Raw genomic sequence first — 18,955 nt, 5'->3', positions numbered from 1 at the left:
GCTTTTAATTCGCGTTTGGTGCGTGTCTGGCAGCAATCTGGGTAATGTCCCCCCATGGGCCGGTAAGCAGCTTATGCCGCCGCCACGATGATTGGGTCGGGACCGCGCACATCTCCACTATTATTTTTCTCTTCCATCCTCGAGCGTTTAGTGCCATTTGAATGTGTCCCTTGTCGCGAAAGTTTTTGCGACTGTTGAAAGTTTGTTTGCGCGATAAAACTCACCTCCGTATTAATTGCGCTTCCTTCTGATAATTCAAATTGCGTCCGATTTTATCGCATGTCGCATGGGACGCACCCTCAAAAACCGCCACCGGCTGTTTTCCACTCGAACTTTGTAACGGGCCAGGTAGCTGGAAGCGGTTTGCAACTTTCAAGTGCCAATATCGCCGAGAATTTAAATGTAGGGAAAAAATAAAGCAAAATGAGCGAGATTCTCAAAGCGGCGTATTCCTTTTGCACCACCGTTACATGAAAAAGACCATGTTCGAAATGCAGCGTTCAGAAATTAGCGCTCCGGGCTGCCAGAATTTAATCCAGAACGCCACAAACGAATGTATCCGCTGACGAGACTTTGAATCTGAAAAACTCGCCGGAGGAGTGACAGGAAGACAGTTTTTGACTGACTTTGCGACTAGTTATTGTTCTTAGAGCGAAAAAATGGCGCAGGAACGCCAGACAGCGCTCTCACGAAGATAAATAACAGATCGTACATCAACCGAGAAAAATTCTACAATCCATTAATTAAACCGAAGGCACAATTTCTTTCGTCGTGCTGCAAGTAATACACATTACGCCTCATTTATAATTCTTTTCGTCGTTTCATAACAGACGCAAGATCAGAAAGCTCAGGAGCGGTTAGTCTCCAAGCGGTTGGCACGGAGCGAAAGCTCATTTGGAAATCGTTTACTTTATTTCTAATTCCACCAGCGTGAGTGACTTGGAATTGAATCAAGAGTTCAATTCAGGGAATCTTTTTGTATTTGCGAGTTTGTTATTCCTTTCGAAAAACATGTATTTATTATTTATTTCGACTAGTTGCAGTTTTTGCGAACTAATCGCGTTATGAAATGCATAATTACTGATGTTAATAAAACGGTGGAATTTATCTCGTTTATTTCCACACGCGTGAGCAGCAAATGAGTCGGGCATTAAAAATATGAATTTGACATTAAAAAACTGCTAATTTATATTCATGAATTATTTTAGCAACGAAACAATACAGTACATTAAAGGGGATTTGGCGCAATTTACGGCGGCTAAAAGCCCGTGTAATAATAATTTTAATTTCTTGAGGGTAAAGCCGCCCGAATGGGCACCAAAACCAAATCCGTTATTAAAAAATGTAAATCAGACAAAAGGTGGAAGGACCGTTTCGTTTGCCCGATTACCGCATTTCGTTTGTTGGTAACGCCGGGATTTGTATAGCGGTTAAGAAGTTATCGACCAAAATGTAAATGTCGGTGTTCCTCTTTTCCTGTATAAATTCGAGGATCTACAATTTCGGAATAAAAATGAAGCTAAACGCACTAAAATTCAGCTCACATTTCGGTCTGATAACACAATACGAGACGTGTTTGCGCCATTACAATGATTTTTTATTGCACACCCTTGCATAACGACAATTTTTCTTCGCAAAAACTCAGCCAGACCATAAAAAATCCACACTTAAACGTGATCTCCGACACGTTACGTATTCATACATCCGGAGGCGGGCCTAGATTTCCCCCGATACAAACCTATATTTTTGCTTCTAAAAATTGCCCGGAGAGCGGCCGACGTGCCATTTGCATGAGCCGCCCCTGGAGGCCGGCAAAATGAATTCGCACACGGCTTCCAAAATCAACATCCGGGAAAACGCGCCTAATCAATTCAACTCTCGGAAAATTCATAACGAAACTTGATTGTGACACCAAAACTAAAACCAATACTCGGGCTTGCAGATAAGAAAATGAGAATGTGGTAGTGTCACCTTGTATTTACATATTAGAGCTGTGCCAGTTTATTTTTAATGAATACAAATCACAGCAGCGTTTAACGACAAGATTAATTACTCGAGTGGAACAATAAAGCAAACTGACAGCTGATTTATAAATAATGATCGGTTAAATTCAATTGTTGTTAATAAATCTTGGGAGAATGACCCATATTTAGACAGGCGTACGTGAACCCTGTCAGCATTCCTTTGTGCGATAACGATTTCAGTGTAAATTGAATCGCATTTTTTATCTGCATGTTTGATACCCTTTCCATTATCCCAAGAAATGCATCTCTTGCGTGCTGCAAACCGCATCATATTTCCAATAATAAATTCCATTAACAAAGACCGCAACATTCTCATTGCAGAGCAAGTAACTCGTTCCGCACCGGTCTCCCCTAATTGCGTGCAATGAGCGGCTTCGTGGCTCCTCTTTTATTGTTATAAACAAATAAAAATTCCGGACGCGTTTTATGAAATACCGCCGGCGCATTTATCAGACGTGGACGCTGCTTATCTCAGCCTGTTATTGTTCTGTTTCGTATGTATTTATACAAGGGCTGGGGCGAATCGCTTTTTAGTCGCCACAACGCCCCGGGAACTACTTACTAAGAGATATATGAACTCTTTTTGTGCAAGTCCTGAGAGCTGCACACCTCCTCCGCCACCGCCCGAGGCGGCGGCTTATTTTTCTTATTAGGCGCATTTTCGGGGCTTAACGCGTTATGTAGACGGAATACGTTATGCGGGGAGTAAATTGTGTGTTACAAATACTGATTAGGCGCGCCTCTGCGAGAAAAAGCCTAATCTAAACGGGCTTCCATTAGGTCGGCAGACGAGACACACTCTTGGATCGGGATTTATACGACCATCACCCATTGTGTTTGTGCGACTGAATCCCTTTGACCGTCGTCAAAGAATTAATTTTCCCTTTTATCTATTTTTAATCTTTGATTCGGCATTTGTCAACTTCTTACGTTGCTCGTATAACTGCCTTCAATTAAGGCAATTGTCGGGGCTGCCGCTGCTTCGTCCAGACTGTTTTTAATTGAATTTTCCAATTTATACCGTCATGGACGTTTTGAGGCGAAACGTTCTGAAGCTAAGATCTCTGTCGATAAATTTAAACACCCGTATCCCCAATTATATTCGTTATTCCCAATTGTCACTAATGAGACCATTTACACCGCTCGGTCGCGTATCACATCCGAGACAGAAACTGCCGCATTTTCCGTGTTCCCGACGATTTCCATCGCGTGTTATTTCTTATCAAAATGACCAAATCCATAATTAGTGTTATTTTTGTTGCAGCTGCTGTTTTTTCCCCTCCTGCTACTCATAACACCAATCAATGGCATGAGCGGCGTCGGTTGTCCCATGGGATGCGTCTGCAACGACGAAACATACGTGGTTCTGTGCGAAAGAAACAAACTAGACGTGCTACCAATCACCCTGAATCCAGCCATTCAAAGACTTGTGTTAAGGAACAATAAAATTAAAACAGTGGATGCCGCGTTCCAGTTTTACAAAGACTTGCAATACGTCGATTTATCAAACAATCACTTGGTGAACATTCCGACCAAGAGCTTTATTTATCAAGAGAAGCTGCAGGAACTTCACTTGAACAAAAACAAATTGTCGTCGATTAATAACAAGACGTTTCAAGGCCTGAAATCGTTGACGGTTTTGAACTTGCGGGAAAACTTCCTGGAGGAGTTACCACAAGGTTTGTTCTCAATTATGCCCAAACTGGAGGAACTCAATCTTGGCCAGAACCGCATCTCGAAGATTGATCCTCTGGCCTTTGACGGGCTGACGGCACTAAGAGTACTCTACCTGGACGATAATGCCTTAAGCTCGGTACCCACTTCGTCGTTTAGTGTCCTGGGGAGTTTAGCTGAGCTACATGTGGGGCTAAATGCCTTTTCGTCGCTCCCTGATGATGCGTTCAAGGGACTTGGCAAATTGTCAGTGCTTGATTTGAGCAGTGCTGGGCTTTCGAATATGAGCAACAATGCCTTCCGTGGCTTAACTGGACTGAGGAGTTTAAATTTGGTTGATAATAAACTCCAACGTATTCCGACTGCTCAGTTGAGTCATTTGTCGAGGTTAGAAGAGTTAAGTATTGGTCAGAATGAGTTTACTACGGTGGAAAAGAACTCGTTTAAGGGTTTGAGCAACTTGCGGAAGTTGGATATAACTGGTGCTCCGAATTTGCAAAAAGTTGAGAAAGGTGCTTTTAGTGATAACCTGAACTTAGAATTTATCGTGTTAGCCAGTAATAAGAAGCTAGAAGAGTTGGAAGAAGGTGCACTTGTTGGTTTACCCAACTTGAAACACCTGGTCCTGAAGGACAATTCCTTCAAGGCTCTTTCGGAGTCAATGGTGTCTTGGAACGAGTTGAGGTCGCTGGAGATGACCGACAACCCTATAGTTTGCGACTGCCATTTGCTCTGGTTGAGCAATTTAATCTCGATGAAGAACTTGAGCAACGTTCAGTGTTCGATGCCTTTGGCGCTGCGCGAGCGCCCGCTGCGGACTCTGAGTCCGGACGACTTGGGGTGTTCGTTTCGAGACCCCCGGCAGCAGGCCATCCTGGTGACGTTGTGCGTGAGTGCGGTGGTGCTGTTGGGGGGCCTGGGGCTGTTCCTGTTCCGGTACCGGCAGCGCGTGCGCGAGGCCCTGAAGGACTACAAGTGGAACAAGCGGGCCATCAGCCGGAAGGAGCACGAGTACCAGAAGACCTTCTCCGACGATGACTACATCGTGCGCTCGGCCCAGCAGGGCATCAAGCCGATCCCGGTGACGGAGTTGTAGCTAGAGCTGAGCGCGCCGCCCTCTGGGGTCTTCTGTTTGGACGGCGAGGGCAGGCGTGCGAGGGCCCCCCGGGGGCCGGGGGGCACTCTCCCCGTCACGGGCTTCACCTACATCACCGGCGATTCGTGCAGAGCGCACTCGCTGAGGGCGCTCAACGCGGACAGGAACGGATTTCCGCGCTGTCACAGAGACGTCTACCAGCATTAGCCGGGACGTGGGCTACACTTTGCAGCAATAAATGAATCCATTCCAAAATGTGATTAAATAGACTGTATAGTAGGGCTAAGTATATTTTTCTCGATGTCTGACGTTCTAGGCCTGTGCGAGCAGGAGGACTTTTAGAGTGACATACAAATCAATTAAGGGTTGCGTACCGATTGTCGTGTTCAATATTTGTATGTCTATCCATTACATTATGCATTATCCCAGTGTCTGGACACTGAACTATGATGATACGAACAGAGTGATGTTTATCATATTTGTAAGAAAAGATGTGATATTTGATGACTGCAAACGTTTAGATGCCAGTTAGGTGTACATAGGGGACTTGGTGGTAGTTATTTTTGTTTCAAGCGTTTTCTGATTGTGTTCAAGTCACTTCTCGATTGGGTTTAGATGTTGCGGTCATAAATACCACTTCCAATAAGAGATTTGATATTTTCAATATACTTGAAAATATTTAAGTCGGTGTACATACATGTAACATGCAATATTTCTATATATTTTGTATATATTCTAAATTTTAGACTGTAGAAGAGTATTTATTAATTTTTTATTGTGTGATCGACTATACAGATAAGAAATATTGCATTCCAAGAGCTGAGTGATTGTGACCGTTTACGCCAATAGGATTTCTTTCCAACACGTTCCCAAACGTAACATTTCCCGTTTTTTTCTCAAGTGGTCTAGTGCTGAACACAATTGATGAACTAGTCATAGTTAAATTATTATACCTAGAAAGAGTGAATGTTTTTGTAATTTTTGTGTGTAAAAACAAAGTGCATTTTATATTGTAAATAAACATAGTGTTTTGTACATATGACTTTAACCTTAACTATCAATATTTACAATAAATAAACTATTTCAGATCTTTATTTGCGTTTTTTATTTCTTTTAGTCATATCTGGATGTCTTTATATCAATAAAGAGCAACGCAAGAATTTAGTTCAAATTAAGTTCAGTTCTATTGTGCAAGAAAAACTAATTTCTTTCAAACACATTACCCAAGCCATACCTAAGACTATAAAATTCTATAAATAATTTGAAATATGTACTTGTAATCATTAACTTTTGTTTTACGTGCAGCATTAAAAAGTTATAAACCAACGAATGGATGGAAACACTTAATTGTAAATGTCGTAACATAAATGACCTCGCCACATGAAAAAAACATGGTGTGAATCACTTTACATGAGTTTAGCATTTGGCTTAGCCGTGCTATAATAATCCTTCGCAATTAACTGAAGTGTTAATTAAATTAGCTAATTCATCTTAACGTCTGTTTGTGTAAGCACTTGGCACATCTGCAGAATCAATTCTATTGAATTTCGCCTTTTACTGCGAGCAGTTTTGTGTTTTTTTGCAGCCCTAACATTTTTTTAATAAATAATACTCATTTTTTAATTTGTTGATCGATAAAAATAAAGGTTTCAGTGTTTTTCAAATTGGAGAACTGCACCCTATATTTAGTTTAGCATCCGGTTGGAGAGATGACGCTTGAAGGGTTGTTTTCTGTTTATCCAAACCCAGTGAAAGAACTCAACTGTAGGGTTGTTTAATAATTAATAAGCTTGAAATAAAATCTTCAATTCAAAAAGAGTATTGTTGGTTGCGGGTTCGCGTTACAGTTTCCTGTCGTGACAGCTGTGAGTGTTGGGATCGCATTTAGAGGTCACTGAAGTATAAATATTGAAGTTTTCACGTTGTCATCAAATGCGATTTTCATTCGACATTCACTGTTTTTCTTGAGGAAAATCCGTAAGTGAGGGTGAACATGGCAGGAGTTTTGACTGAAACGGTGGAACCCAGCGACCTAAAGGTGAGCGCCTTCGGAACCGCACCAAGTGCGCCATTCGCTCTGTCAACTTATCAATGAGTCATAATTGTTAATAAACACAAGGATAATTGCAGAAATTCGAGAAAATTTACCACGAACAGCTGTACAAAAACGACGTAACGCCTAAAGCTCAGTTCGAATACGCTTGGTGTTTGGTCAGGAGCAAGTATCCTGCCGACATACAGAAAGGGATAATTCTGCTGGAGGACTTGTACAAGACACACGAAGAGGGCCAACGGGACTATCTGTATTATTTAGCAATTGGGACGGCGAGGTTGAAGGAGTACACCAAAGCTCTCAATTATGTTAGGTCATTTTTGTTAATTGAGCCAGGTTTGCACTTTGGAATGTTTATGTAAGGTTTGGAACTTGGCTGTTTTAGGTAATCAGCAAGTCATTAGTTTACAACAAACGATTAAGAAGAAAATGGAAAAAGAGGGCTTGGTGGGAATGGCTATGGCTGGGGGGGTTGTTCTTGCTGTGGGTGCCATAGTTGGCGTGGGAATGGCTATAGCTAGCAAAGTTAAGTCTTAGTGCTTCCCACATATCAAATGTGATAGTGTTACCATTTTTACTTGTACCAAATTGTATTTTTTGTGTTTGTTTCGTGATTACATGAGTCTGTGTTATCACTTGTTTTATTAATTGGCATTTAATTTTTGGTTCAAACTTGGATAAATTAAATGTAACACTCGAAAAGGCACACGCTATTTTTATAAGGACTTTTTCATTTCAAATTATTTGTGTATTTGTGTAATTTAAAACAAGAAGTCAATAGGTGAAGAATGTATATTTTGCTCATTACTTCTTGTGTAGACTGTCACCATTATGCAAGCTGTGAATAGGTTGTCATTGATTTTTTAAGTTTAGTTTAATTTCTTAGTCATAAATCACTGTATATTGCTAAATAAATAATAAAGTTTTATCTAAATATTGTGTTTTTCTAAAGAAAATCTAAAATATGCTGAAATTATCTTCACCACAATACACTTGTATATTTGGTTGCATAGCTGTCAAACCAAGCTTTGCATTGATTTGAAATATCTATACAAACACTTTTTATTACCATTTTGATCTTAAATCTGAATTGACCAAATGTCTATTTTTTTCATTTACAATCCTATGGTATACTTGCGTTTACTTACACCAATTATTTCGAATTCATCGTAACTTTTTACCTTATGGAGAACAGAAAAGGAAAAAACAGCTTCAACAAACTATTTGAGAAAAAAATTGTAACAAAAAATCGACCAATAAATCACCATGTTAAGTATGTAAGTACTCGTATACAGTTTAGAGCTAAAATATCCAAAACTATAATTTTTAAAAATTATTTTTTTCATGAGAAAAGTCGGAAATATGTCTCCTGTAAAATATGGATATTTTTCACTACAGCTATGTCACTAATTTATCTGAGTCAGTAGCCTGGATTTTTTAAATTTTTGAGATTTTTTGGCCACAAGGACAAGCACATTTTTAAACAACCTATATCTTACTCGTAAAGTAACTTTCCTAATGTGAAAACACGTAATAAATTTCACTTTCCCGATTTATTTTTTCTTGTATTAGATCCGTAAAATTAGTAAAATGTTCCACATTTTTTTATTATTTTTATTCCAAGGTAGGTACACTTTTTTCGTTGTTTACTTTCGTTTTCAAATCGGCTTCGCTTCTTTGACACCACTCTAATACAAAAAAATCAAATTAGGTCGTCCTTGCCCTATCTCAATTTTCATAAGGGTGTGTAGTCGCTCCAACAACACTGTCTGCGAAGTTTACTATCCATTACAAAAAATCCCAATAATGGATCGCTCGATAGTCAACTTGATAGCAAACTCTTAACTAGTTGTAAACTGCTCAGAATTGAATACAAAAAGGTGGCAAGTTATTTATAGTTTAGGCCGAATCGGCAATTAAAAACGCATCTCAAAATCGCGGAAGTCCGCTTTCGTGCGATTTATATGTTGATACGTTCGTTGGTCTGGCATCAAAACACAAACTAACCGTAAAAATATTCTCAATGCAAAGTATAATATCGAAATATACTTTGATATTTATTGATGTTTTGTAGTAGTAACGAGCATTATAATGCCACTTCCTCGAATCGCGACAATTGCAAAAGTTGCGACAAACTTAAATATGAGATATTTACCACTATTCGCGAACTTATTTACGACGCCTCGCTGCAAAATATATTTACTGGATTTGCTTATATTTGGGTTAAGACACTGGAAATGCATGAATTAATTCTGGCCTTGGGGTACAATAATAAATGTAAACGCATTTATTTCTGCATGATGGATCGTTCCATTTTCCGCAGAGTGGTAAAAGATTTAGGGCGGACTAGGAATCAAACTGATCTTGACCCCAGTTCTGCTCCCTCTCCTACTAGTATAAACTGCCAATAAATTGATGAACACAATATTTCCTGAACGGTCTATGACATAAAAACTCTTTAATATAGACTAAAAAAATAAAAATATAAAATAATATATTTTTTGTGCAACATCTGATTCATATATTGACTTTCAGACTTAAGATTTTATCACAATAAATACTTTAAAATAGATATGCAAACAATGAGTAATGAGTTAACGAAAATAGGAGGCTTCAAGTACACTCTTAGTTGCCTTTTAAAAAGTTGGGAAAAAATTCAAATATGTTCATTTGTAGCGAATTTTCCCAAACATAACAATGGATTAGTCTTAGAATACCGTTTTGATTGCAATTCTATACCAGAAATTACGTTTCTTCCCCGAAACCCAAGCAGCCCATTACCTCCTGCCTTAAAAACACGTTATTAGCCGTTGTATTTCTACGGTTTCATCGACTTGCATAAGCGCTCATTGCGGTGGAAAAACAATTCTTTTACGGTCTTGTAAACTGTTAGAAATTGTATGCCCACGAGTTGCCCCCAAGCCCACGTGAAATCCTGTGCAGTGAATAGCTTTCCTAATTTCCACACGAATTTTAATTTTAGGCCTCTCCTTTATTGGGCCAGTCATCGCCCTTCTTTGATTTTCATGTACGCGCAGTAAACATAGTAATTAGAAAGCACGTGCGGCTCGGCTCCTCGTACACCTTTTCCCTCTCGGAAAATACTTGAGCGAAACACGTGTTGGGAAATGTCGCTTTTCATAAGACTCGCCGCTGCTAAATTCAATTAGCGTTACGAATGTTTTAAGACTAAGCACGTTATTATTAACATGTTTGATTCATCACGCTCTTTCAACCTGACTTTGGCCGGTTTGCGAACGTGTCAACATGTGCTTACTCTATTTACCGGAGCCTTAACTTCAGATAAATCATTTTCGGTGGCAAATAGAGCAAAGTGAAACATATTGATGCATTTCGTTATCAGTCTGGTCGTACAGTCGAGTTGTTTTTCACAGATAACGGCGAGGGAAGCCCATTGTTTACTCCCGAAACGATCGGTGTCAATGCCATTTTCTCAAAAATATTTATTCAACATGAGAGATTTTTCGATTTGCTCTAATAAACCCCCAAATTTTATCTGGGAAATGCTAAATTAAACCACTCATCGGCTTATTTGAGCCGAACGCTCCATTTTCATTCCCACTAAATCATTCAGTAGCGACTATGTTTTAATTAAATTTTTATGATTGTAACCCACATCTTCGAAAATATTGAATTTCTAGTGACAGTGATGAGTTTACGCGGTCGCATTTTTATTCATAGAAATAACACAAGATCGCTAAGTTGGTGTTGAGGAATTAATGGTTTGTTTTCAAAATCTTCCTAGAAACAAAATGACTCAAAGGGGATCCTGTCTTTTGTATTTATATCACTTAAATATTTAGATTCAAGTTCTGGTCAACTTCACTTTTATGCCCCAGCAACGGACTTTTCCACAATTTCTTGGTATTATTGCTTGGTTTTTCGGGATTTATATTCTACGAGTCAGTGTCAAGACGGAATGCTTGGTGCAAAAATAACCCAAAATTATTCGGATCAGGAAGTGCTGTTAATTGAACACAGTTGCATTCAATCACACACATCGCTGTTTCGTCAAAACAAACAAAAAATACCAAACCAATCGAAATTCTTTCAAGAAAATCAGTTACACATTAGTGCCAATTTTTCGATTTGTAAGCACAACCTAATTCTCAGGTGTAAATAATTTACCCACACGCCACTATTAGCCGCTTCCTAAATTACATGGTTAGCTTTGTAATGAGAAATACGAGTGGCTCAGGAAAAAATTCGGTTTTCGGCGAGACACCATTAAACTACATATCTGTCGTAGGCTCAACATCAAAGTTTGTGTATTCTTTGATATTCCACCCATTTGATTTTTTCCTGACCTATATTATATTTTTATTGAACACGTTTCACCTCCAGCGATTTTTTTGTTAGGCTGAGACCCGATTTTTGATTTTTGCTCGACTTGTATGAGAACCACCATCTGTCGGCGAATTTACCTCAAAGTTGCAAAGTTTTGCCCAAGCTAAATATTTAATCGGGACATTTAGCCCGATTTTATTGATTACTAACAAGTGCGCTCCGTAAAATTGCCACATCCTGCGGAAATCCAAAACATAAACACTGTGTTTGTTGTAAAACAACGCAACTTTGTGTTTTATTGGTGAAATAGGAGAAAGGCCCAATTTTCATAGTGGTCGGAATGGACAAGTTCCTGTATTTAAGAACTGCGTTGTGCGGAATTATTTTAAAAATAAATCCTGGAGCTATTCCAAATATGTAAGCCGCGGGGAACAATTTCATTTAGCGAGTCTGCAGGAGTTATTCGCTAATAAACAGCGGAGCGGTGGAAAGAATGAAGCTCAGTTTTGTTCCAATTAGTTGTTTCTCCGTTGCATAATCCCGAGACTGATTGGCAAAAATGAATTCGAAGTTACGTAAAGTTGGGACGGTTCTAAACACTTTTCTTTTGTATGAAATTTTCGAACATAAATTGGATCATTTGCGTAATGGGCTTGTCATAAATTCTTTGTCCAAACAAATAGTGTGGATGGGGGGAGATGATGAGACAAAAATAAATTTGTACAAATTTATTTAGCATAAATATATCTATGCAATTCACATGAATCTTTAAATATATCTAGATAAATTACAAAAAACATTTAGTATCACAGCCGTCATAGCACACACCATCTTATTAAATATTTGGTCACCTATAACCTAGACATCAGGGGTTTTGAAACAAGCGAGCGAACACCCAACTCCCGCAATCACAAGGCCGACAGTTGGGTATTTTTTCGCAAATCTAAATATTATTCTGTTAAGATTGGCAACATGAATATAGAAAGGGTATAAAAATTACGCCTAGTTATTAAAATAATCGCGCTCCCAGTCCGGCTGTTGAGACGTCCTGATATGTACAAACATTGACCCTGTCGGAAGCCTTCCTGCCAAGATGAATTATTGCACATTCTTCCTCCCAAACCCGCAACTTGGCTCCCTTATTACTCGTATTTACTCCAAGGACCAGTCCTGCACAGCACGCGTCCCTCTCATAAAACTGAGAAATATGGAACGAAATTCACTTCAGCGAGCAGTCCCGACCTGCTCCTCCTTGTCCGACAGTCAGAGCGATGCCGTCGCTGTAAAATTCTGCCGCCGTCTCAGCACGCGCGACTTGTACAAGTCGGACTTGTGGCACACCACCACAGTGCCCCCTTGGTTCGTGTTGGGCACGACCTTCCCGTTTGCGTTCCCGATCAGCGTCCCGATCATCTTCGAGACGGAAAATTTGCGCGTTTTCTGCGTGTTTTGCACCGAACGGCACTCGTTCAGCACGGAGTCGATGGCGGTGTAGATGGCCGGACTGTTCTCGGCCACCGAGACCTCGTGGAACTGGGAGTTGTGCTGGATGGCCAGGGTGCGCCCTTCCACCTCGTCCACCTGGAAAAACAGCCAGATTTGAGCACTTGCTGCCAATTTAGCGCAATCACAATTTTGATGTCAATCAAGTCCTGGCAATTTGTAAACATTCACTTCATTATGTGGGCATGCAGAGACTAAAATTAGACGATTGCGACCTTAGCCAGGCGCGTGCAAGGGACTGATTTTTCCGATTCTTTCACCGACAAAGTTTGGAGACTAATTAATCGTTGGTGGTAGCAGTTTGTGTAAACAGAACCTATGCCAATGTTGTTTAAATTAGCAACGCTCTTGCGTCCCCTTGAGAAATATCGATTATATCTTACTAAACCACGTTATTAAATCAGAAACGATCGGTTATAGCCGTCCCGCTTTTCTCTTACCCAACCTGTCTGTTACGTTAATAAATTGAAAAACCGGTCAAAAACAAAGCGAGTTATAAATATCCGTGCTTTGTGCGAAATTGAATCAGTTAGAAAGGAATAAAGGCCGCACCTGTCGAAGGTGTTCCAGATCGGCTTTGTTCCCCAGCAGGACAATAGGCATCTGACTCCGCAACTGGAGCACCCTCTGGAGCAGCTCGGCGGCATGTGTCATCGACGTCCTGTTGGTTATATCGTAAACCACAACACAGGCATCCGCCCAATAAATGGCTTCTTCAGGGAATAGAGACAGATCGCAACTGCAGACGTCCACAATCTCGACTTCCAAGGCCGAGTTATTCACGGTGAGCGTTTGCCGATAGAGCAGATCTGGAAGAAAAAATGAGCATTAGAGGGACGTTGAACCTGAAAACTTTTCAAGGCTGCACCGGGGGTTGATTTAATTTCACACAGTTTCAAGGAAAGCCGGCTTTAATGAAAATTTGGTGGAATATTGGAGACCGCTTCCTATCCCGCGTCAATTCCATCCGCTCGAGCCTATGATCACTTAACGAGGAGCTTCAATTGAAATCAAAGGGCTGAGTTGGGAAGTGTCGCCACGGGAAATTGGCGCCGGGTCTCAAGCCTTATTGGCTGCGATTTTTGTTGTCGCAAATTGTCAAATAAATTAATTACAGTAAAATGTTTCTTAAACGACACCTCCTATATCTCCGACAAGCGGACATTTTTGTTGGCCCGCTTTGAGCTAATGTATTTTAAATGGTATTGTTTCTCTTTTAAGCAAACTCTCCAATAAGCGGACGCGGACAATACAGTTCAGATCCTTGGAAACAAAATCTCTCTTTTAAGCGGACATTATGTGTTATTAAGTAGCTATTATTATGATAATCCATCAGAAAATTCGGGGAAAAAATTGTAATAATGTAAAAATTATGATTTCTCTTTAGAGGACACTTCCCTTAATCGGACAAAAATCATGTCACCGTGGGTGTCCGCTTATGGGAGATTTCACTGTACATGGTTTAGACTTGGTATAGCAGACCTGTGTGCAAAACTCTGTCATAGACGTTTATAGAGAGCTGCACTGCTGAAATATTTCGACGATTCAAAAATAGCAGCACGTAATAATACGATCATTTTTAATGCATGTAATACAAACATTATGTATGTGGTTTCACCAGATGGACGTTAATCTTCAAGAAAAATGGTTTGTTTTGCAAGATTATGCAATATTTTTAACAAATCTTAAAAAACGAAATAAACAATACGAGTTTAATACAAACTTTACGTTTCATTTTCCAAATTAGGTGCTTACTAATACAAAGGAATATAATCGTATATGTTTAAATTGACGAAATATTTCTTTAACAATTTTGCCTCAAAAGTTTTTACTAGGTTTTTGGTGGAACTAGGTAGGTATTTTTGAGGGAAGCAAAAATTTTCTCATTCCAAAATTATTTGAGCGAAATAAAAACAGAAAACCGGTTGGCAAGTTGTGCAATTGAGTGCATCTGAGGTGCGCTGCCATGTCAAAATTCAAATAATTTGCACAAAAATATCTCCTGGCACGTGGTGAATTTTCCAAGTTTTTGCTCCAGTGAGTAAACAGTGTCAATTCGTTGGCCGGCTATTGTTCCTGCAGGAACCACAAGTGGCATTTAGCAATCTGTTCAAATCCCTCCTATTAATAGTCATCTCGCGCACCGACAGCTCCTCAGCTATGCAGCTTGCAGACACCACCGTCTGAATACCAGAGTGTATTTTAGACAAGGCGTCGCTCTCTGTCCAAACACACCGTTGCATCACTGCAGCTGATCCTCATTCCTGCCAAAGGACGAGTCCAATCAATGAACTGGATGACTAAGGCGTGTAGGCTTAGTCCTTCAGCCCAAAGGCCGCCTAAATGCGGAATTTCCGCATGTTCACTTTTTCCTTATTTTCATCAACGACCCAGTTTCGGTTTTTTAATTGTGCTCCTGCGACAACTAATAAACATTCCTGCCTTGGACGTGGAATGCTCTAATTTAAGCACGAGCTGCTACATGCCAGGCTATACACACGTCTAGATCTTAACTCCTTCCTGCTGAAGCCGTGATTCAACAAACAATAAAGACATGATTCATGAGTATTTTTAATCACAGGTGAGAGATTTTGACGAGCTGTATCAAGGCGAGCTTTCAGTTTGTTTGGCCAAATCCTTGGAATTTTATTATCAACAACACTACTTTAGCGAAATCTTGCAAAATCTCGAGTAAACACAGTCACATAACTCGAATTGAGTTAATTAGCTTATTTCGGTAAGACACGGGGGAGTCTGGAAGATTGCTCTGGACGAGAGGGACTGTGGGCTTAGTGAGATAAATGGAACGGGTTAGTGGGACAAACAAGAATTATGCAAGTAATTAGAGTGACTCAAATGTGTAGCAGATGCCTAAACTAAATTTGCAACGTATTGTCTCCAAACACTTCGACTTTAGGTTATTTTGGAGTAGTAGCTGGCAAGATGCTTGAATAATTCCAGATTTTGTGTAACACAAGTACATTAATATTTTTGTCAATACAAAAGCCGGTCAAAACAAATAAATTTGCTTGGGGTGCCGCCTTTACGATCGGAACATCCGAAATTGAAATAACAAAATTTTATAATTATCCCAACTAGCGTCATTCATTTTTTGAGTGCCAAAATTTTTGCGCACCGCTCTCACCAATCTGTCCGATAATTGTTCCCAACTATTCCCGAAATAGCCCGCAAACCGTAAAATTTGATTATGAAGTGATTCGTTGTGAGCTATTAACGCCCGATTATCCAACAATTGCGCTTTTAAAGTTCAATAAAGCTTCATTATCGACGTCACCATGACGCCCATAAGCGTCATCGACACTTGCTGGGAATCACAACAATGCCACATTGGAGCAAATCCATAAATGGCCGCATCGTGCATCTGAATGTTTCTGTAACCTGGATCGATTCGGAGCAAAACAGATTTTTATCTAATAAATTCCTGGATTTTATAGAGAGCGGCTCTTCCGCCTCTAAAAATACATTAATAAACCGAAGAGAAAACGCTCCGATCGGAAAGTATCTCAAGGATTGTTTCCGCGTTTATCCGCATCACCAGTAATGTTTGTTTTTGTTGGGGTTTATGTGGTTTTCATTCATAAAATTAGGGCACCTACCTGTGTTGCTCCGGTACTCCCCAATGAACCTTCTAGTGAGATATCGAACGGTTAGTGCTGAAACAAGAAAAAAGCTCAGCACCGTGTTTCATGAACCGGACAAAGAATGAATCGAAAGAGACATTACAACCTTTCGGCCAATAACTCCGCTCGTTAAAATCCCATAATGGTGTTATTTTTGGACGAATGAAATAAACATTTTCGTTTGATTCATTGACAATTTCGGAGACCTTATCGGGGAATTTCGCACGTAACGAATCTCTTACCTGATTTTCCGACGTTGGCTTTGCCAATGACGGCCAAACGGACCTTTGGTATGTTTTTGTCTTCAGTTTTCATTTTCTGAAACGAGGAATGTGCCATTAATTTATTTTGGAATCTCTAGCCTTGTTTGCAAAAAACAAAACAAGTTGTAAGGTTATTGGGATATTTTTTCGCGTAAATATTTGTTGAGTTATCGTTCTGTCATGCACACACGACGTGTGATCAAAATTTAGTTAAAGCTTCCACTTCCCGATTAGTCAATCACGACCCCAGTCGCTGAAACTTATCAGGACTTGTGAAAATCCTGACGTCATTTTGATTCCCATTAGATAAGGAAGATTATCTGGAGACGAATTAATAATGATTGGCAATAAATTTGGCTAAAAATTTAAAGCCAAGGCGACAATTGGCCGATGGTCGCCCACATTCGGCGCCAGAAGCTCAGAATAACCGAGCTGGAATCCCAACACTTCATTCCTAGATGCTATATCAGCCCGAACCAAAAAGATAACTGCGTTGGAAGCGCTTCCATATGTGATTAAACCATTAGCTATGAAAACAAACTCGCTAGACTGACGATACATAAATAAAGTGGCAACGATGCGGAAGTTACCACCGATTTGGCCAAAGGGCCAAAGGCCCAGTCCGGCCCGGGCCCAGACAGGGTTACTAACCTGCCCGCCCTTAAGGGTCACTTGACAATTTACCGCAACTAAGATCCAGAAATAAAGGAAAATTTAGAAAAGCGTTTCTCTTCGTTAGCTCGAATTGAAAGGAAAGTTTCCGCGACGTTTTTTGCACCTTTACAGCGCTCCCGAGCAAGTATTTAGCTAATTTAATTGGAATATCAGCTCCGTTACAACAGGTGGGAGCGAAAGCTGCGGGTTATTCGCGACTTTTAACCTTCATAAATTTCAAATATCACAATACGGGGCAAAGTGTTATTTCTCCACCCACACACCCATGACCGGGCTCGCGAAAAACACAAGCAATTCTAAAAATTTCAAAATTATATTCCATAAACACTTACACCAGGTTCGCCTCTTTAAATATTTGGAAGTCATGAGGAATTTTAAACATTCGTGCCTCAATCATGTCGCCAGTAATTGGGAAGATTAATTTTTAATTGGAACACAAGATGCGGCGAAAATAATTTAATTGGGAAAAGTTTTTCAATTTTGGACTTCAGAGGAATGTCTTTGTACCTGGATTAAGTCGGAGACGTAGCCCCAAGGAACGGCGCACTCGAGAATTTTCAGTCTCAAAACTGTCTATTCACAACCAAACACGCTCGCACTTTGCTGCTGGTTTGACGCTGAGAGGCGCGTTTACTGAATGAATTGGCGTCGCGACGCTCTCGTATATATCAACTGGTGGTCGCCATGGCGACGGACAGCGTCCCCGCGCCGGTCGCCGTCGTCGGCATGTGCCAAGGATCCAGCTTGCAGATTTGCCTGCTCTCGTGGATTATGTCGAGGAATGCATCCTTATATTGTAAATGACTCGTTTTCAGCGAGTTTGTAAACACTTGTATGAATAATGAGCCACGAGACTGCTGAAAGCTTGGCGTTTCTCCTGAAGCGGCGCCGGACGGATTTTTTGGATTTTTCGAAATAAACGATCGAAAGGTTAACACTCGCGAAAGGAAATTGTAAACTGTGATTCAAGAGAAATCTCAGCAGAACAATCTGCTGTTTGGGGAATCGAATACGAAAATATTGTTTTTCCAATTAAAAGAGGCTATTTACAATTTTTCACGAACATTTTCTTCGCTGGAATAAGACGGATTTTTCCGAAAAGTGTCCATTGATTATTAATTATTACGACAGTTTTAAACAAAGAGGAAATTTATTGACCTAGCTCCTATTTGATTATTTGCACTACTTTTCTGTTGTTGCTACAAAACTTTCCTTGATTTCTCATCTTTTGATTAGGAGAAATTTAAAAAAATTGCTGGCCCGAGATTGGACAGGATTTTTTGACGGCCCCAAGTTTTTTATCAAGGCCAAAATAGTTGCTTATCTAATTTGATTAGCGTTCAATTTGGCATTATCACCGGATACACGTGCTCGGAAGCAAATCAAAATAACTCCATCGACTGCATTCATTAATCAAGCTTTGATTTTTAAATATTTTGAAAGCCTCAAGACAAGCCCAAAAATTTCTCTAAGTTGTAATCATAAATAAAAAACTCGAGACTTGTATTGGAGGTGAGAATAGCACAGACAGAGGATCCCTTTGTGGCTTTGCTGATTGGATTATTACGCTGTTACGATGACTAAATAAGCTGCCTTTCGCAGGGAATATGGCTGTGATTGATGATGAAACTAGTAAATTTTCCATCAAACTTTACCTTAAGAAATTGGGTCAATTTGAGCTTCTAGCACGTGCAAGTGCGAATATCATTTAAAAGTTG

General features: G+C 40.0%; 3 protein-coding genes across 4 annotated transcripts in view; 2 read left to right on the top strand and 1 right to left on the bottom strand.

Annotated features, from left to right (window-relative positions):
* Nucleotides 1-5,888, top strand: part of LOC660991 (insulin-like growth factor-binding protein complex acid labile subunit) — a 107,657-nt gene extending 101,769 nt beyond the window's left edge. For both annotated transcript variants that reach the window (XM_015980524.2, XM_008196091.3), the window contains one exon: nt 3,289-5,888. In XM_015980524.2, the coding sequence (XP_015836010.2) occupies nt 3,289-4,794 (1,506 nt within the window). In that variant the 3' untranslated portion in view covers nt 4,795-5,888. The remainder of the gene's footprint in view (nt 1-3,288) is intronic.
* A 770-nt stretch (nt 5,889-6,658) lies between these two features.
* Nucleotides 6,659-7,781, top strand: Fis1 (Fission, mitochondrial 1). The gene is made up of 3 exons (XM_967240.4): nt 6,659-6,832; nt 6,925-7,183; nt 7,233-7,781. The coding sequence occupies exons 1-3, from the start codon at nt 6,788-6,790 to the stop codon at nt 7,382-7,384; spliced, it is 456 nt and encodes a 151-aa protein (XP_972333.1). The 5' UTR covers nt 6,659-6,787; the 3' UTR covers nt 7,385-7,781.
* Nucleotides 7,782-11,868: 4,087 nt separating this feature from the next.
* Nucleotides 11,869-17,900, bottom strand: LOC661100 (ras-related and estrogen-regulated growth inhibitor-like protein). The gene is made up of 5 exons (XM_967283.5): nt 17,745-17,900; nt 16,542-16,617; nt 16,276-16,332; nt 13,211-13,467; nt 11,869-12,736 (listed from the first exon to the last, which is right to left on the bottom strand). The coding sequence occupies exons 2-5, from the start codon at nt 16,612-16,614 to the stop codon at nt 12,419-12,421; spliced, it is 705 nt and encodes a 234-aa protein (XP_972376.2). The 5' UTR covers nt 16,615-16,617; nt 17,745-17,900; the 3' UTR covers nt 11,869-12,418.
* Between the last annotated feature and the right edge of the window lie 1,055 nt (nt 17,901-18,955).

The sequence above is a fragment of the Tribolium castaneum genome, chromosome 5 (genome assembly GCF_031307605.1).
Source record: "Tribolium castaneum strain GA2 chromosome 5, icTriCast1.1, whole genome shotgun sequence".
Taxonomy (NCBI): domain Eukaryota; kingdom Metazoa; phylum Arthropoda; class Insecta; order Coleoptera; family Tenebrionidae; genus Tribolium; species Tribolium castaneum.
The sequence above is the reverse complement of the archived record's forward strand: the minus strand, read 5'-3'. Positions and strand labels throughout refer to the sequence as shown.